Genomic DNA, 18,893 nt, shown 5'->3' with positions numbered 1-18,893 from the left:
TCCAAGAATTATAAGGAAATATGGTATGTACAAGGGTGTTCATATTAATGTCTTTGTAATAAAACCTGGAAATAATTAAGCCAGCTAATGGGATTTCAGAAATAAGTTATGGGCCAAAAGTTCTGGTTCAGCTGTATGTTGCCATTATAATCATGTTGTAGAATTTTGGAAGAGGAAAATATTTGTTACTTATTAAGAAGAAAGCAGGTTAAGGAGGTACAGCTAGTATGGTTCCAGTTGTCAGCTCTGGGTTGTTAGATTATGGGTAATTTTTATTTTCTCTTTTATGCTTTTTAGTATTTTGTAAATTTTCTACAACAAGCCTGTGTTTATTCAGAAAATGTTATATAGAAGTAAATTCCTACATATGAAAAGCTGTCCTGTGAAAGCAGCACCCTAATATTCTATTTCGATTTGGCTTAATGAGAACTTTCTAGGAGTCAGAGTCATGTACAGAGGAGCAGACAGGCTCTCCCCATAATTTAGATGCTCTCTGATGGGAATCTCACAGAAAGTCTCCTTAGGTTGGGTGATTAGTTGGACTGGCTGAAATTTAAGGTTCCTTTTATAATCTGTGATCTGTTCACTACAACTAGCTCTACTGGCTGGCTCTGAAGAACCCGGCAGCCTATTTTATTAAATAGAGAGCCTAGTACTAGAAAATTGCAGAGTTAGTACTCATTAGATCAGTGGCTTTCAAACTTTCTAGTCCAAAACCCGTAACCAGGGATACAGCTCATAATATCATGACCTACACACAGACCTACACGCATAGGAAACAAAGGTATAATGAAATACCTTCACTGTGGTGATAAACTCTGATACCTTCTCTTCTATTCAATCTTAATTCTTTAACACACTGGTCATGACCTATTAAACTGATTTCACAATTTAGTCTGCAGCCTGCAGTTTTTGAAAAACCCTGTACTGAGTGCTCTGGAGCTTTGCTATGGTTCTGTTCTTAGAGGCCTACTGACCAGGTACTACCCTGCTCAGGTTGCCTTCAAGTGAGGTGGGATGGATTGGCGTGATTTATACTGATTTATTTTCTGTGACAACAGAAGGATTCAGTGTATTAGCAGTTATGCTCTTTGTCAGTGTTAGGACTCTGGGTAAGGTATATTGAAAATTTTTATGCATAGTGTAAAGTTCTTATGTAAAGCTAAAATAACCAGTCTCGATCGATAGTGTTTTAACCACTAAGTCCTTAGCTGGTTCCCTTTCCTTTTGTTTCACGACAACACTGAAAATCACCTCTTTACTATAAAGGTTCCTCCAAATCACAGTCTGTCCATAAATGAATTTAAAGACATCATTCTAAAAATCACATTTCTTTATTGACCAGGCATTCAGAAAAGAAAATAAGAAGAGACTGTTTCTTTGTGTTGATGATAAATAATGTTAGACCACCAAATCTTTCATCTCAAAGGTGATGATGAGAGAGCAGTCCTGATTAGCAAAAGCTGGAGACCTTTTTTAAAAAGTTTGTAACCTTAGAAATTCATGATTTCAGATAACAGTCAAAATTTTCATTGGAAATTCCAGTTCCAGTACAATCTAGCTGTGTAACCTTGAGCAGTTTACAAAGGTCTCATGTAATATAAAATGGAGATAATAGTAGTACCTGCCTCAAGATTATTGTGAGGATTAAATGAGTTAATATATTGAAAAACGCCCAGAACAATGTCTGGCACATAGTAAGTACTTATATGAGTGTTTGTTAGCATTAACATGTAAGCAGTAAAAAAAAATTTTTTTTTAATAGCATTTTATCCTTTTTTTTTTTTTAAAGATTTTTGTTTGTTGTTGATGTAGACCATTTTTAAAGTCTTTATTGAATTTGTTACAACATTGCTTCTGCTTTGTGTCTTGGTTCCTTGGCCACGAGGCATGTGAGATCTCAGCCCCCTGACCAGGAATCGAACCCGCACACCCCCCTGCATTGGAAGGCGAAGTCCTAACCATTGGACCGCCAGGGAAGTCCCAGTAGCATTTTATCCTTAATTGGAAAGGACTGGTGGAAATATTTGGCAAATGGTGCGGTCTTCTCTGAAAATCCTTTAAAAATTTTGACAACCTTAATTGAATAAAGGGCCTTAAACAGAATTAGGATTATTTTGGAAAGAAATTGCAGTTCAGGAAAATGTTACTGAGATCAAGAGATTCTTTCACGTACATTCACAGGTAGCATTGCAGCTTGGAGAACTGAGTGAGGAGACATCAGTTCCGAGGTTATTATGAAATTGACATGTGATACACATGGAAGAGACTTGTAATAGCGCCTAGAACATAGTATGCTCAGTAAATGTTATCTATTATTTTTATTGTTATTATGTCATTGATAATATCAAAGGCATTTACATTCTGTGTTTCATCTTGGTTAAATGGTAAATGGCATCAAGTTACTTGACTCAGGAATAAACTACCAGATAGCTGGCATTTTGTTTTCTCTTTGTGGTAGGTTGAAACAGAGACTGGCTTCTACATGGTACCGGATCTAAAGACCCTTGGTTTCCAAGGACAAAGATAGCAAAGGGAAGAAAGACAAAAGATGTCTTTGCTTGAGAAGTGACCAATGAAACAACATCTTTGAAAATGTTGTTCTTGAAGGATGAGCTCTTGCAAACGAAAACTACACTTAGCAGAGGTGGAGCTGTAGGGTTGGGTGGAAGTCACATCGGAAATTTAGTTATCAAACGTACCGCTCAAAGGAGAGGGAAGCCTTTAGTTTGTGTTCCAGCTCCCTGAATGTTTCTGTCCTATTTTCTGTCAGCCATAGCTACCCTTTCCTTCTCTCCTTATCCCAAATTCTGTACGCATCCAAATCTTATGCATCAAGTTTCTACTCTTGAAATTTATCTGTCCTACATCCTCTCTCCTTCAAAGTGTCAGTTAACTACTTCATGATAAACTCATTCATTTAAAAGAAACCCTGAAATTCATGGTACTATTGTTATATGTTTTATTTAGGACATCCTCTATACAGTGTCCAAATATTTAACCCATTAGTTCAGCTCTACTGAAGACATTTCAAAGTATGAAGTTCAGTGGAAAAAAGCATTCTTTTTGTACCTCATTCTTTCGGTGTGAGAAGGCACATTCACATGCTTCCTTTGTCCTGATGTAGAATCTGTTCTCCGTTTAAATAGCTGATTATTCCTTTGATCGGACACTCAAGAATATAGTACTTTACTGTTAGAATAGTTTAGTATGTGCATTCATTTTATCATGTATAGCATGAACATTATTACTATATGATAGCTTTCTACTATAAAAGCTTATTTTGCTATGGAAAATTTTTATGGATATTATGTGAAATGATTATTTTTCTAGTTGCTATTATTCCTTTCTCAGAAGTACAGATAGTCAAGACTTATAAGATTTAATTCTGTCCTGGAAAAAATGGCTTCTTTTGGCACCTTCAGTTTTGTGATAATACTTTCTAATGAACTGAGCGTTTCCCTTACCGTGAATTATGTAACTATCCTATTAAAAATAAATAAATATTTAAAATTGTGTAGCAGATTATTATGCTTTAATTTGCTTTTGGTCCTTTTTATGGTTACATATTTCAGCATTGAGACTTTTACAGGGATTTTTATAGCTATTTACATTTTACATATGTATATGTATTTAATCATGGTAGTATAAATTACTCTTGTTAATTTAAAAGAACCTCACTACTACCAAAATAAACATGTTTTTTAAGCCCCATTTGAGTGGGAAAAACTGAATGATTCTGGCTATCTGAGAACTTTAGTATGAAAATTAAAGCCTACTTCCAAGTCATACATTTCCAAGTGTTTTCAAAGAGAGACAAACACTGGTGCTGATTTTTTGGGGTTTTTTTTTTTTTTTTGGCAAAGTTTTATTTAAATATTAATTTGGTCTCATGTTTTTAGACAGGAGATTGACTTAGTTGTTTTGCTATACAAGTAACCTTACTGCTGTAGAAAAATTGGTTACCAAAATAGGGATTTTTGTTTTTCAAAATATACACAATCTGACCCCCAAATTCTAATTTTATTACTAATTATTGAAATGGCTGTGTGCCTATAATATCAGATCATCAGTATCTTTTATTTTCTCCTTTCTTTTTTGCAGTAAAGGACCCTATATAGTCTGTGTCATAATGTGTTATGAAATATACACAGATGTTTTATCTTAGGTGCATGGCTTCTACTGCATTTGTTATTTTGGTTGGATTCTGTGGTTATTCTTTTAAAATGTTTTATACGAATATTATTTTAATTCACTTGACTGCAAAGAGATATAATTCTAAACAAAAGGTCTAAGTTATTTTGAATTAATTTGAGATGTAGTTCTGGTTGTTCCAGATATTTCATTTATAGTTTCTTACATTTGGTAATGATACCAATCCATAAAATAACTTGAAAATCTGTCATGCATCGTTAAATTCACTTATGCTTCATTGTAGGCGTTTAAGTAAATGTAACTAGCTTATATACTGAAGAACTTGGTAATTTTTGTGGACTGTACAGTAACTTATATATATAATTTAATGTTGCCTCAAGGTTAACTTTTAGATACTTTGAATAAGATCACTTTAAGAAACTTGGTTGCAGGGTATTATAACACTGGTAACTGGGTTTTTTTTTTTTTTTATTGAGAAGTAAGATCTCTTGTTCATTAATGTATTAAGACATTTGAAACTATATTAAGAACTGTATGAAACTCTTTATTATAGGAGTCTGAGTCCCTAAAGTGGTAGCATTACAATGTAGTTTAATAGTAATCTAAACACATTATTTTTACCCAGATTGTTTTGTTGCTGAGAAACCATTAAGACATTAAACTGTTGAATTACAGCTGCGTTGTATCATCAGATAGAACTTGGTTTGTTTACATCATAGTACAATTGGCTTACGTCTGAGAAAGCTGGAAGAAGGAACCCTGACACAAATATATACTATATTTTAAATAAGCTTTTATACATAGGGAGGGTCATTTCTATGGAAATTATATAAATATAGCTTCTATTTCTTTAAATTTCATCTTTTTTTTCAGATTCATCTGGTCTTTTTCACAATGCTCTGTTCTTAGAGTCCCATCAAGAGGACAAGTGTTTTGGTTTTGTTTGTTTGTTTGTTTGTTTTTCAATGAGCATAAGATTCAGCCCTTCCGTCTCTTTTTTGGTTGTTAGTTTGCCTTGTTTCAGCCATGCTGAATTCTTTACTGTAATTCAGTTGTGTTAAGCATGCTTCTGGGTCTTTATACAAAGCCACTCTCTCTGCCTGATATGCTTTTGCCCCAGATATTTGGATGCCTTCCTTCTTTATGACTTCAGATCACTGTGCAGATGTCACCATCTTAGGGAGGACTTCCTTTGGCCATCATGCTGTCTCTCACTCTGTCTCCTCATCTGCCTGTGGTCCTTCATCACACTTATCACTACCTGACGTTATACTACCTGACATTATCTGGTGTTATTGTCTTTCTCCAACATTAGAATGTAAGTCCCACAGATCAAGGACATTTTATTTACTGCTCTATCCCAACACCCAGAGCACTGTCTGGCACATAGTAGGAGCACAACCGATACGGGTTGAATGGCTTTTCCATTATGAAGATTTAGCAGAGTATGTTTCCACGTAATAATCGTGTCCTATTACCTCTGTGATTGTTATGAACATAATTACTTCAATGTTCCTTTCCAGAATGCTCTATCACGTGGAATTTCTTGGCTGTGGATTTGCCCATTTGTTGCATCCTCTGAGTCTCTCCCCCTCTCTCAAGACTGGTGCTGGGTTGTGGAGCTTTAGGCTTCCCTACCATGGTTCAATACTTTTACTTGTCTGCAACACCTTTTACCTACTTTTTTTGTTTGTTTGTTTGTTTATGGCTGTGCTGGGTCTTCGTTGCTGCACGCAGGCTTTCTCTAGTTACGGCAAGTGGGGGCTACTCTTCGTTGAGGTGCACGGGCTTCTCACTGCGGTGGCTTCTCTTGTTGTGGAGCACAGGCTCTAGGTGTGCGGGCTTTGGTAGTTGCAGCACACGGGCTCAGTAGTTGCGGTACATGGGCCCTAAAGCATGCGGGCTTCAGTAGTTGCGGTATATGGGTTCAGTAATTGTGGTGCGCAGGCTCTAGAGTGTGTAGACTTCAGTAGTCGTGGTGCGCGGGCTCAGTAGTTGTGGCACGCAGGCTCTAGAGCATGCAGGCTTCAGTAGTTGTGGTTCATGGGCTTAGTTGCTCCGCAGCATGTGGGATCTTCCCGAGCCAGGGATTGAACCCGTGTCCCCTGCAATGGCAGGTGGATTCTTACACACTGGACCACCAGGGAAGTCCAGCTTGTACCTTCTTTTTTTTTTTGTGGTACGCGGGCCTCTCACTGTTGTGGCCTCTCCCGCTGTGGAGCACAGGCTCCGGAGGCGCAGCCTCAGCGGCCATGGCTCACGGGAGCCGCTCTGCGGTATGTGGGATCTTCCTGAACCGGGGCGCGAACCCATGTCCCCTGCATCGGCAGGCGGACTCTCAACCACTGCTCCACCAGGGAAGCCCTGTACCTTCTTTTTATCAGCTAGGGATTGCCACACAATTTGGTAGGAGTTCAATTTCAGATTCCATACCAGCACACAGCCCAGGAGTAGAGACCTGATTTCCCACAGGTGTCTCCACCCTCAGTCCAGGTGAGACTGTGCCCAGGCTAAGTCCTGAGGTCTGTGGGCTGAGATTTCCAGACACTCCCTTTCCAACTTCTCGCCTAATAGCCCAGGTCTCGTACATTAAGCACACAGGGACTGGCCTTGCCTCTCAGTCCAGAAACCTCAGCCCCTGAGCCACTCTCTGACCTCTTGGCATCAATTTCCACTCCTCTGACTTGGAATCTTCGCTTCACTTCCAGCACCTGGAAATTTTTCTTGCTTGGTTTCAGTTTTGCTATGTGATAAAAACAAGTTTCTGTTATATGTTATCCACTATTTATTTTGTCTTGGGCGGGGATAGCTTCCCACATCTGCTCAGTCAGCCATATTGGCTAGTGTAGATGTGGAGATTATTTATTTTGGCATTTTTGTAGCAATACTGAAAGTGTTGATGTTCCTAATAAATCCCAATGTATGTACACCTGGGCCCGCTGTACATGAGCAGTGATAGAAATTTAGACTCTTTATATTCTAGGCCTCTGGACATTCTGATGTTTTGTAGGGAACATTAGACAGCATTTATGTGTAAATTCTGTTAAATACTGACCTCATCATCCACTCCATTCTTTTAAAAAGGTTTTTCTTAGTGTTGCATGATGATGATGATTTTAGCCTTTTAGGACAATTTTGTCAAATGGAAAGTAATTATAAAGGGGATTTTTCACTTAAGTATCTGAAAGCCATTGTTTTTGTTAAGTTTTACTTCCTTTAATTCCATTCATAAGTCTGTATTATTTGAACACTAAGGGTACTCCCAGGACATGTCTACTAGGTGCTGCAGGCTGACTTTATAATTTTCAATAATAAGTATTATTGTTATCGTGTTCTGAGACATAAATTTTTAGTTATCTTACTTTCAAGTTGAAATGCACAGACTTTAAGTATACACTTTATTGTGTTTGGGCAAATCCACGTATAAAACATTCTCTTACTTCAGAAAGTTGCTTTATCCAATTTTATGCCTTTTATTTTAAACTTTACTTTTTTCCCTAGCAGATATTAAGAAACCTCAGCTGAAACCTGAAAAGACTTCGAAGAAGTTTAGAGCTTTGAGTGAATTTGAGTCCCTGGATTTTGCAGACAGAAACTACTTTGTGAAATTATGGGCCAAACTTTCAGGCAAAAACACGCCAGCGGTGAGAAGGGATAGAGGGGTGAGGGAAGCTGGAACTGAGCATTACAAAATCAGACAAAAAGGGCATTGGATATTTCAAGACTAACAAGTTTCACCAAAACTGTCCTCTGACTGGTGTCGGCTGAAGACAAGTTTTTTCCCCCTCTTTCTACACCTCTAAGAATAGGCATGGGTTCTAAAAACAGAATATACAGTGTAGATTTTTTTGAGTACCTTTCCCCCAGGCTCCCAGTGGAAGTTCTGACGCTCAGTTCTCCTATTTAACAAGCATAGAAAAGAACTACATAGGATTAATACTGTAGAGTATGTATTTCAAGGGAAAACTTGCTTTACTGTTGGGATATAATCTTGAGTGTTCTTGTGCTGAGCCTTCAAAGTGAGTCCACTCAAAGAGTCCATGTCTTCTAACCTTGCAGTACTTAGACCCATCCTATGACTTAAAAGATCCCGTTCTTTGAGAACTCAGAGAAGTCAGGATATGTGGAAGTTGGCCCTACCTTCATATTAGATCATGCTCTTTTCTGTTTGTGATGGTTTTTCTGTGATGGTCTGGGAACACAGAGACCTAAATCGTTGCTATTGCCTCAGAAGTGACAGAACTTCTGATTTGGTTGTCAACTCCTTGGTCATGTTTCCCTAAGCCTTGCCTGTTCTAAGCAAATAATCACATTGTCTTCTAAAGTCAGAACCATGGGCATTGGTCACAAGAATCAGACTGGTTACTTCAGATGAAAAGTCTAGGGCCGTGGTGTACATGGGCATAGCTATACATTCTGCTCTGATTAAGTCATAAGAATGGGATGTTTGAAGTACAAGGAACAGATACCCGTTAAAGTCAGCTTAAGTAAGAGGTAGTTCCATTATTAAAAAATATATGATGAGTGGATTCACAGTGCATCAGGAGCAGGGATGAAGTACAGATCTCACAGGAACCAGAAATAGGGTTGGAAAGTGCATCCCAAAGGCATCAAGTTCCTCTCATCTCTGCTTCTATTTTTCCCGTGCTCTGTCGTCCTCTCTCTCCTGGCTGGCCTCCTCCACTCACTCAGCTTCCCTCCCACATAATTTGAACTCATTTGCACACGTGCCAGCCCTGACTCACCATGGCTCTCTGCCTGTGGCTCTATGCCCACAATTCCTGGCCACTTCTCTCCGTCTCTTTAATTCATACTGTGGAAAGCAAAGCAATCTAATTGGCACAGCTGGACTTTTTAGCCATACCACACAGATCAAATTAAACTGCTTGTCCTGTCACCTGTGGCAGGGCAAAAGGCAGGGCCACTTGATACACATTCTGGCCTCTTAGAAGCAGCAGGGGATGGGTGCACTCTAAACATCTAAAAATAATATAAATTTGTATCATGATACTGGAGTACAGGAAATGCCCTATTTATTTATCCAAAATAGATTAACTCTGGAATTGTTCCCACCTACCAGGATCTGTGGGAAATCAAATATCAGTCATTAGGAGTGGGGATCACTCCCATTCTTTGCATTAAGTTCAAGAATCCTGAGGTTTGTGTCATCCTAGAAACTCAGGGAAGGGCCTCTGGTCTCCAGACTATCATGGTTACCATGGAGATCTTCCTTGTCTGAAACCCTGAGTTCCATTCTGAGCCAGGGGCTCTCCCGCTCGTGTGTTCACCCAGTGCCGACCCCCAAGATCTCACCACACCCTGGGAGCACACTCGACGTGAGGAGCCCGTCAGCCTCTGTCCTTGCAGTCCTGGGAAACCCAGCTCTTTTCAAGTCAGTCGACCACTTTCTCTCTGCACCTGCTGTCCTGTACAGCTTCATGCTTCTTGGAGCTTAGACTTTCAAATATAAGGTCTTCTTTTAATCTCCCGGGACATGGCATATCCAGACTGTAAAAACTCCAGAGCGCACATCCTTAGCCACCTTTATTCTTTAATTACAAGTCTGTGTCTTGACAGCCAGAGCCAGCTCATGTCCCAGTTAGACTGTCCTGCTGTACAACGTCACACACACCGATGAGAAGCACATCGTTGAGTCACACCCTCTGCCTGTTAGTGGGTATCCATGGTTTATTTAAATATGACAAATCTGAATATTACCTGTTAGAAAATTTTCAGGCCTAATTAAAGGTAGCTTTTCTTTTTTTTTTTTTAAGATTTTATTTTTATGTGGACCATGTTTTTGTAAGTATTGAATTTGTTACAATATTGCTTCTGTTTTGTTTTGGGTTTTTTTGGCTGCGAGGCATGTGGGATCTTAGCTCCCGAACCAGGGATTGAACCCACACCCCCTGCATTGGAAGGTGAAGTCTTAACCACTGGACCGCCAGGGAAGTCCCTAAAGATAGCTTTTCTCTGGTCAAGGGCACTCAGGTACCCAGGAGCAAGAACAGAGGAACAGATGAAAAATGCACACAACACGCACACAGTGGGTTTTCAGCTGTAATTCATCTCCGACATCTCAATATAAAACTAATGAACAGTATGGGGGAACTGGAGAGTGGAGGGTATGATAAAAAGGCAATGCGAGAGTAGAGGGGCCACCTTGGTGGCGGGAGGGGAGCAGGTATGTGGACCACGTGTCATGAAATTTTGACAATGTCCAGTGCCACTCCTTACCTGTAGTCACCTCCCTGAGAAACTGTTCAGCCCCCATAATCCAGGGCATCTAGGGCCTAGTGTAGAAATCTACTGTGTCCTGTGTTAGAGGGTGGGCAGTTTCTCATCCATGATGGCAACAGCGCTCAAACCCCTTGCAGCCTGAGGTTCTGGTAATTTTGCCTGCCAGTTCTGGTGGAGGTATAATGTAACAGAGTAGTTTCATAGAAAAGCAAATCAAATCCCCCAAGAACCAACAGATTCACCCCTCAAAAATTAGAACAAAGGTAGTACTTAATTGCCACTGTCATGTATATGGGGTGAACTTGCCTAAGATTATTTTTAGTACCTCGTTTTCTTGTAAAGATTATGAATTCAATGCTATTTTGAAATTTTAGGTATTTATCAAATTTTGAGATATTTCGTAAGTTATTAACCTCTTGCCTAGCCATTATAATGCTGCAAAATGAGCAAAACCTTTTTAAGATCATCACCACATAAGCTTTAATGAGATATTATGATTATATTGGAGGCCATAAATAGCCTTTATATGTCACTTATAGTTTGGAAAGGGCTTCTGTGTAAATTATCTCATGTACCCCTTATTGCAACCCTTAGGAGATGTTGTTATTCATTTACTTTCCCAACATAAATCCCTGTGTATTTTTGGAACTTTATGGTGGATTGAGGAAAGTAATTGCAACTACCTCTGTCAAAAACCTATATCATAAATCTTCCAAAAAAAGAAAAAGATAGAAATGTTTGTGCTTTTTTGGGGTCTTAACTGTAGATTTAATGTGTTCATATTTACCTGTAGAAACTATCAAGAGAGCCATTTGACACTGAAGGACTAAATAGGAATTCCCATTGTCAATGCTTTTTTTGGTCCTGTTTCTTTCAAAAGCACCCTTTCCACTTATGTTGAACACTGCATTCTTCCTGAAACCTACCTTAAACTTACTGCGTATGTGAGGTCTTTCAGTTTACCCCCCTCCATTCTAATATTCTACTCTTTCCTGTGTGTGGTTTTGTCACCCACGTGCATGTCCAAGGTGTGATTACAAAGTAACAGAGCTGGTTTTGTGTGTGTCTTCTGAAAACCAGCCCTATTCCTGGGTAGTCACATAGCCACATGTCATAACTGGTTGAGTAAGTGTATATTTATGTGTGTGTTCGTGTGAAAATTTTTTGCTGTGGAATTATTGTGAGTAGATCTTTGCCTTCTAGGAGAAGCTTTATTTTCAGAACTTCAATTGTATCTGTTTCTCCAACCAGCTCCTCTGATCTCCTTAGGGGACAGCCTTACTCCTGAGGCAGGCCAAGTTACTGAAAGCCACTTTTCTAGAAAAAAAATTGCTGAATGACCAATTCATTCAAAGCCAATTTAGTGAATGTGTGTGTGTGGCAGATAAGGCCAGTGCGATCAAAAAGCACCCAAAGATTTGAAGGTCAGTGAGAAAGTGGACCTATAATGACAAAATATTGGGCCCTACGTCTACTAAGCACTATTTCCTTTCACTACTCTGAGGCAGGTCAACTCAGGGAGCTTGTCAGAGATAACACAGCTTAGAAGTGTCTATTCCGACTCCAAAAGAAACATGCTTTCTTCTCCTCAGTACATTTTTCAGGGCATGGTGTTCAACACTATATTTATTAGCTGGAATAACACTATAAAGAGATACTTCTCTTATCTGCCACCTAGTTACCAAGTGGTACAGTTCATGTAGGATCAGCAGTCCAAGTGCCTTTTTCAAGATAATGAATTGGTTTCCTGTTATTCTCTGAAGGTGACCAACTAATTTTTAAATATCATTTGTAATCATTATGATTCTGATTTGTGCATATTGAAGGCTATCCACCCACTGCATTTTTTATCCTTATCGAAACTCAAATTATTCTATCTTTGGCCAGCTAGAGCTTCTGCAGGTTGACACCTGTGTCCTTTTAACGTGACCCATTTTGCTGGTTGGTATGACAAGATATTCTGTGCTCTTTTGTTCATTACCTGTCCTAGACCTGGAATCAGTCTTTTGTCCAAGAAGTCTTGGTTTCTTCAAGTGGGAGATGGTTGTACAAGAAAACACATCATGGTTGCTAGGAATGCTCATTGCTCTTGGGGTGGCCATTGTTTCTAGGCCTATTCTGTGGATAGATAAAATATTTCATGAGTTCAAGTTAATATTTCCAATTTGGATTCAGGACTTCAGCATTTTTACTTAACTCCTTCTCTGTTACATATTTTTTCTTTTCTCCACACTGAGAGTCCTGCTTCTCAAAGATAGAGGCGATGATAGAATTATAATATCTTACTAAATTTCTTGTTTGTTTTAACCACATTACACACAGAAGAGTCTCAGAATAACAATACTAAATACTACCAGCACCAGCACCCATTATAAAAACTGAAAGCAGTTTATAAAAAAGGGTTTTACAAATGATCCTCCCGCCATTGTTTGTGATTATGTTATAGCTATACTATCAGAGCATGCCCTCATATCCTCTCTCCCTTTTAACTCTCATTTTGTCTTAGTTATCAAATACCTTCATACTTAATACTCATCATTAGACCTCAGGTCAGTGTCTCTCTAGTTGTTTTATTGCCTAAGCTTATTCTCTACTAGATACAGAAAGGGCTGTGGGAAAAATATTTCCTGCATTCTTGCCTGTTGATAACAGTCTGTTACACTTTACACTTGAATTGTAGTTTTTAGTATCTATCCTGTTTCTTTTTTTTGTTTTGTTTTGTTTTACAGTACGCGGGCCTCTCACTGTTGTGGCCTCTCCCATTGCGGAGCACAGGCTCCGGACGCGCAGGCTCAGCGGCCATGGCTCATGGGCCCAGCCACTCCGCAGCATGTGGGATCTTCCTGGACTGGGGCACGAACCCGTGTCCCCTGCATCGGCAGGTGGACTCTCAACCACTGTGCCACCAGGGAAGCCCCTGTTTCTTTGTTTTGGTTTATTTTATCAAGATCTCTTATTGTTGATATGTTGGACCTTCTTTATATATGTCTATATAAATGACAAATATTTGTCATTTTCTCTTGAATCTTTTTACCTCTTTCTTCATTTCTTTTTGAGGTTTAAAGTTTCTCCTTCATTTTCTGTTTCTCTTAAGTCATTATTTGTTGTTCTTTTTCACTCCTGTATTTCTTCTAGTTTAGTTTTCATTTCCTAAGTGACTTTTTCCTGTATATTCTAATTCTTTCCTGAGTTCCAGCACCTCATTTGTGAGTTTGTAAAATTGTAATTCATTTGTTCCTTAATGTTTTGTGTCATTTTCTTAATGTCTTTTAGTTTATTTTTAAATAGTAGATTACAGATTTTATCTGTTTCCCCTTCATTGTGTACAGAGATGTTATTCTCCTTTTCCTCTTATTTCTTATAATAACTTTGCATTGGATTTGACTGGAAATTTTCTCATTTTTATGTGAAATTCATTTTCTCAAACATTTAGAAGGAAGGTGGTTTTTTCAAATAGTATCAAGGTATATGGCAGTTTCCTTCCTGAGATTTCCTGGTTCTGTTCCACTCTCCCGCTTTGGTCTAGATTTCCTCTTTCCTATGTCTCTGTTTGCTCTTTCCCAATTAATTTTTTTTTTTTAAATTAGTTTATTTACTTATTTTTGGCTGCATTGGGTCTTCATTGCTGGACACAGGCTTTCTCTAGTTGTGTTGAGCGGGGGCTACTCTTCGTTGCGGAGCACGGGCTCCAGACGCGTGAGCTTCAGCAGTTGTGGCGCACAGGCTCAGGAGTTGTGGCTCATGGACTGCAGAGCACAGGCTCAGTAGTTGTCGCGCACAGACCCAGCTGCTCCGCGGCATGTGGGATCCTCCCAGACCAGGGCTCGAACCCGTGTCCCCTGCATTGGCAGGCGGATTCTTAACCACTGTGTCACCAGGGAAGTCCCTCCCAATTAATTTTTATTCCACCCCCATCAGCTTTTTTTTAGTGTAAAACCCTGTCTTAGAAGGGACAGTGGATTAGTTTCAAGAATTCACAGTTGATCCAGCTCCTGCAGAACTTACTGTGGACCCCTTATTCTTACCTACTATTAGAATGGAAACAACTCCTCCTATGTTTCAGCCATGGTTTCCAAATTGTCCTGCTATGCTTCCTAGTGAATACTTCTTAGCTGTCTTGGGGCTCTCCTGTTCTCAGGTCTTTTAGTCACCCTGTTTCTTTCTTTGGCTTCCTCTTACATAGACACTGATACCATGCAGGTGTTGTGGTTATTGTCACCTGTATTGGGGGATTTGAGGGGAGCTTGTCACCTAGTTTTCTTGTAAATGTTTGATATGTTTTCATTTTGCTATTTAGTTGCTATATCTGTTTTTACGTGGAAATTCTGGAAGGTCCAAAAACTATGCTTCCACTACCACTGTCATCTTCCCAGTCATGATATAATTTAGATCAAGGATCAATATAAGAAAAAAATAAGGATGGTATAAAGTAAAATCACAATAGAAAATGTATATATTAGTATAGAGTGATTTGGGGGAAAAATAACAAATCAATATGAGAATAAGACAGTGGATTTAGTTGATATGTAGTACTTTTATAGTAATATGAGACAATTTAGATGTATTTATGGAGCTATTTAAAATACAGTTTTTAAGTGGTGAAATGTAAGTAGAGTTTGTTTCTTCCTTTCTTATCCCATTATAAATCCCCTCCCTCCTACCCAGCAGACATTTTCTCCTCATTATGCTTACACAGAACCACAGAGATGATGGTCAGGGGAACAGTAAAGTGGTCTTGGCAATCAAATATCCACCTGAGAGACTGTGTTCAATGAGTCTGCATGTTAGCTCTCATGTCATGTGTCTAAGGAACAATTTCACAAGCTTGACCTAGAATTTCTCAACGGCATGTATAGTTATAAAACAGCATGTGCTATCTTTGTTTTTTTCCTCTTTTCAGTTGCCTTTTGACACCAGATTATAAACCTTTTGAATGCAGAGACTATGTTTTTTTTTTTTTCTTTTCTTTTTTTTTGGCTGCATCGGGTCTTAGTTGCAGCATGCAGGATTTTTTGTTGCAGTGCACAGGCTTCTCTCTAGTTGTGGCACGTGGGCTCTCTTGTTGAGGTGCACAGGCTCAGTAGTTGTGGTATGAGGGCTCTCTCTCTAGCCATGGCCCACGGGATTAGTTGCCCTGCGGCATGTGGGATCTTAGTTACCTGGCCAGGGATCGAACCCGCATCCCCTGCATTGGAAGGCAGATTCTGTACCACTGGACCACCAGGGAAGTCCCAAGACTATGTTTTTTGTATCTTTGTATTCCCATAATCAAATGCTCACCAAGTATTTAGTGATAGTGATGGGGTGTTGGTGAAACATGGGAGGAAGACCTCCCAATCTGTCCTATTTCAGGATCATACTTAACATCGTTGGATATATTCAATCAGTTAGTTACTAGGTGTGCTAAGATCTGGTAAAACTAAAAAGACAATAATAGTCTGTATCCTTGAGAGATAATCTCATTAAAAAGATTAAAAAAAATATATAAACATGATAGCTTAAAAAAATTGCCTCATTATTATTTAGATGTCAGATAAAAGTTTACATATTAAATTGTAGTCTTCATAAAAATATTTCTATTTTATTTATAAAGTTTTCTTTCTTTCCACTGAACAAATATTGTTTTTTAGGCCTATGTTTTTTCCCTTTTTCTTTTCACACATTTGGCAGTCTCTAGCAAGAAGACAATGATTGTAGCTATTTTAGTCATCGGACATATTTTTAACTTCAATATAATTTTAAATCATATTTCTTGCCTAGGAAAGAGAGTCTATGGCGAGACAGTATGAGACAGCCCGGCAGGCCCTAATGGGAAAGACACCTCCTCATCACACATTCCTGTTTCAAAGGTAGTGATTTATCACATTTATTTACACCTGGGCATCTTTAAGTTGATTTTTTAGTATCCAGATATACCAAATGAATCTTAAATCATCAACACAAACAGGGACCTTTGTACTAAAATGGACCCAGTGGTTCAGTAGTAAACCTAGTACTAGAAGTTGTATTTCCCTTTCATTTATAAAATATATTTAAAGGCACAATATACTCACAGCTACTAGAAACTGATGTTTTTTGCAGTCTTTGAAGACTGCAAAGAATGATGTTTCTGGTGGTGTTTGAATATAAGTATCAGCCTTCGCCAAGGCTTTGATGATGGAAGGTTAATTATATCCTGTTGAATATCCTATACTTGTCCTTCATGAATCTCAAAAAATAGTAGTTAATGATTTGTGGGATCATTTGTTTAATGTCTCCTTTCCACATTAAACTGTAAATTCCATCAGGATGGGGACCATTGTATCTTTATTAAGCCATGAATTCTTATTCCTTAATATGCAATGTTTCACTTAGTCCCTGATGCATAGTAGAGGCTTCATAGATATTAGTGGCTATAATAATTATTGTACTATTAATTATTACATGTGAAGAGGCACATTTAGACTTTAAGATTTACTCAAAGTGAATAACCACGATGTTTATGAAATGTTTGTGTTTTATTTTCTCATGAATGTTATAGGCTTCAGTATTCTGAATTCTCTTTTCTGTGTGACCTTTTGGAAAATTTGAGTAATAAAGTGAAATTCCTGTTTTCAGAAAGTCACTAAGAGCACTGACAAGACCTTAATTATAGTGTCTTAAAGAGCTTTTTAAAGTGCGGTGAGTCGAGGAAGCACAATACAAAAGCCATTTAAAAATGTTTTTCAATTTCACTTCTCTTTATTGTCTGCAATATTAAGCGATCCGTTAAAAATCTTTAACCAATATAAATTAAGTTTTGTCTTTGTCTGCTATATAGCAAAAAAAGTGTGGTTAATTTTCTCCACATTGGCAAGCTATCTTTGGATAGTCTGATAGTCTGATTCAAAACGCAGGCTGTGTGGAATATACAGAGTTCTACTGGGGGGATGGGAGGGTGGTGGCCAGGAGATGGGCGCTGTCCCCCAGAGCAGCTAAAGCTGGGGCCTGTGCGACTTCTCACCAGCAGAGTGGCCATGCCTATTGAAACACTGTGGACACTAAGCTGTTTTAAATCTGAGCTCCAAATGGGTTATACTAGGGCAGAAGGATGCTTTGAATTTTCATGCATTTATATGCAGTCGGGCTACTTTGCACATAGCAACTCTATTTAGCAAGTCTAGAGTGAATAGCAGTAGGATTTATTCACTAAAAATAGTTAATGATTCTTTTCAAGTCACTCTGGGGAAACAGGCTAGTATAGATGAAAAATAGATATTTTATGCTAGAGTTCAGCTGAAAGTAACAATATTAGAATTTTTATAAATATTTTCTGGTATTATTTCAAAGCATTAGATTATAAACAAAACTGGAAAATATCTATTTCAATTTTTATAGCAGTTGATACATTGCTGGACTTCACATAACAAATGAATGAGCGTTTACAATTGAATATGTACTAATCAGTAGGAAGAAAATCTGCCTATATTAATGTCTTATTCAGAAAAATACAAATTTGGTTAATCTACAAATTAGAATGTAATAATGCCAGTGTCTAAGGCAAGCTCTGACGTGAATGCTTATGAGTGTATATATTACATTATTCCAAATAGGTTTTATTGGCGTATGCATTTACTTGGGACGTGTAAAGGTCAGTATTTAGGTATTACATGTGTGTACGCTTGGTATTATTACAAAATTCTGTGGATTTTTTCAATTTCCAATTTCAGGGGTCTAGTACCAGCACCCGTCATCAACAGTCTACGTTGTTTTACAGCCTTAGAACTAAAGAAAAATTTCGAGCTTCCTGGAGGTTACTTTAAAACTCCCTTTGGACCTTCTGAAAAGAGGTGAGTTGAGTTTTATTGGATAGAATAAGTTATTTTCTGCTGGTTAGTTAAAATGATGGCGCACTCATCCTTAAACTTCAGGGAATTCCTAAAGCTGGGAAGCAGGGCCCCAACTCCCACTATGGAATTTGAATAGAATAGATCCTGGCCCTCTAGGGAGGGCACAGGCTTATAACCTAAGTTCACTGGAACCTACGAAGCTTCTCTTTGGGACTTTGAAACTTGAGGGAGTGACACACTGATGCAGGGGCAGTTAGAGATCATTCAAGTCACCAGTGGTGGAAGAATCAAGAATCCATTGTGGAGCGCAAGCAATGGTGTCTACCAGTCTCTTCCTGTATTGCAACTTGGCTGTGTTCTTGGCACCTAGCTTACCTTTGCTCTTGCCAGGTTTAAAAACCTGGTTCCCTAGTTTTCCATTAAATCTATAAACTACCAAATAGCTTTTCAATAACTCCCTTTTTGATATTTAAACCCCTTATAGACCAGATCAGACCCTTCACCACTGATTTTAGTGCTTGGCTTTTGTGGGTATTCTATTACATTCCATTTCTACTTCAGCTGTTTCTGCCACTACCATTGACTATGTCTCTGTAGGTCTTGAATCCACACTTCCCAAGCAAAGATCTGGCTGGTTGAGTCAATCACTATCTACTACGGGTGCCACTCTTGAGTAGAATCTCTAGCCAG

The 18,893-nt window shown here is 38.6% G+C and overlaps 1 protein-coding gene across 7 annotated transcripts in view; it reads left to right on the top strand.

Moving 5' to 3' along the window:
• Positions 1–18,893, top strand: part of LRGUK (leucine rich repeats and guanylate kinase domain containing) — a 119,630-nt gene that overhangs the window by 89,098 nt on the left and 11,639 nt on the right. For 2 of the 7 annotated variants that reach the window (XM_032644064.1, XM_032644062.1), the window contains 3 exons: positions 7,657–7,799; positions 16,156–16,244; positions 18,084–18,203. In XM_032644064.1, coding sequence (XP_032499955.1) covers positions 7,657–7,799; positions 16,156–16,244; positions 18,084–18,203 — 352 coding nt within the window. Of the gene's footprint in view, positions 1–7,656; positions 7,800–16,155; positions 16,245–18,083; positions 18,204–18,893 lie in introns of those variants that run through there. The other 5 variants (XM_032644065.1, XM_032644063.1, XM_032644066.1 and 2 more) reach the window with 4 other exon arrangements.

The sequence above is a fragment of the Phocoena sinus genome, chromosome 9 (assembly GCF_008692025.1).
Source record: "Phocoena sinus isolate mPhoSin1 chromosome 9, mPhoSin1.pri, whole genome shotgun sequence".
Lineage (NCBI taxonomy): Eukaryota > Metazoa > Chordata > Mammalia > Artiodactyla > Phocoenidae > Phocoena > Phocoena sinus.
Note: the sequence above shows the minus strand (reverse complement) of the source record. Positions and strands in the feature narration are given on the sequence as shown.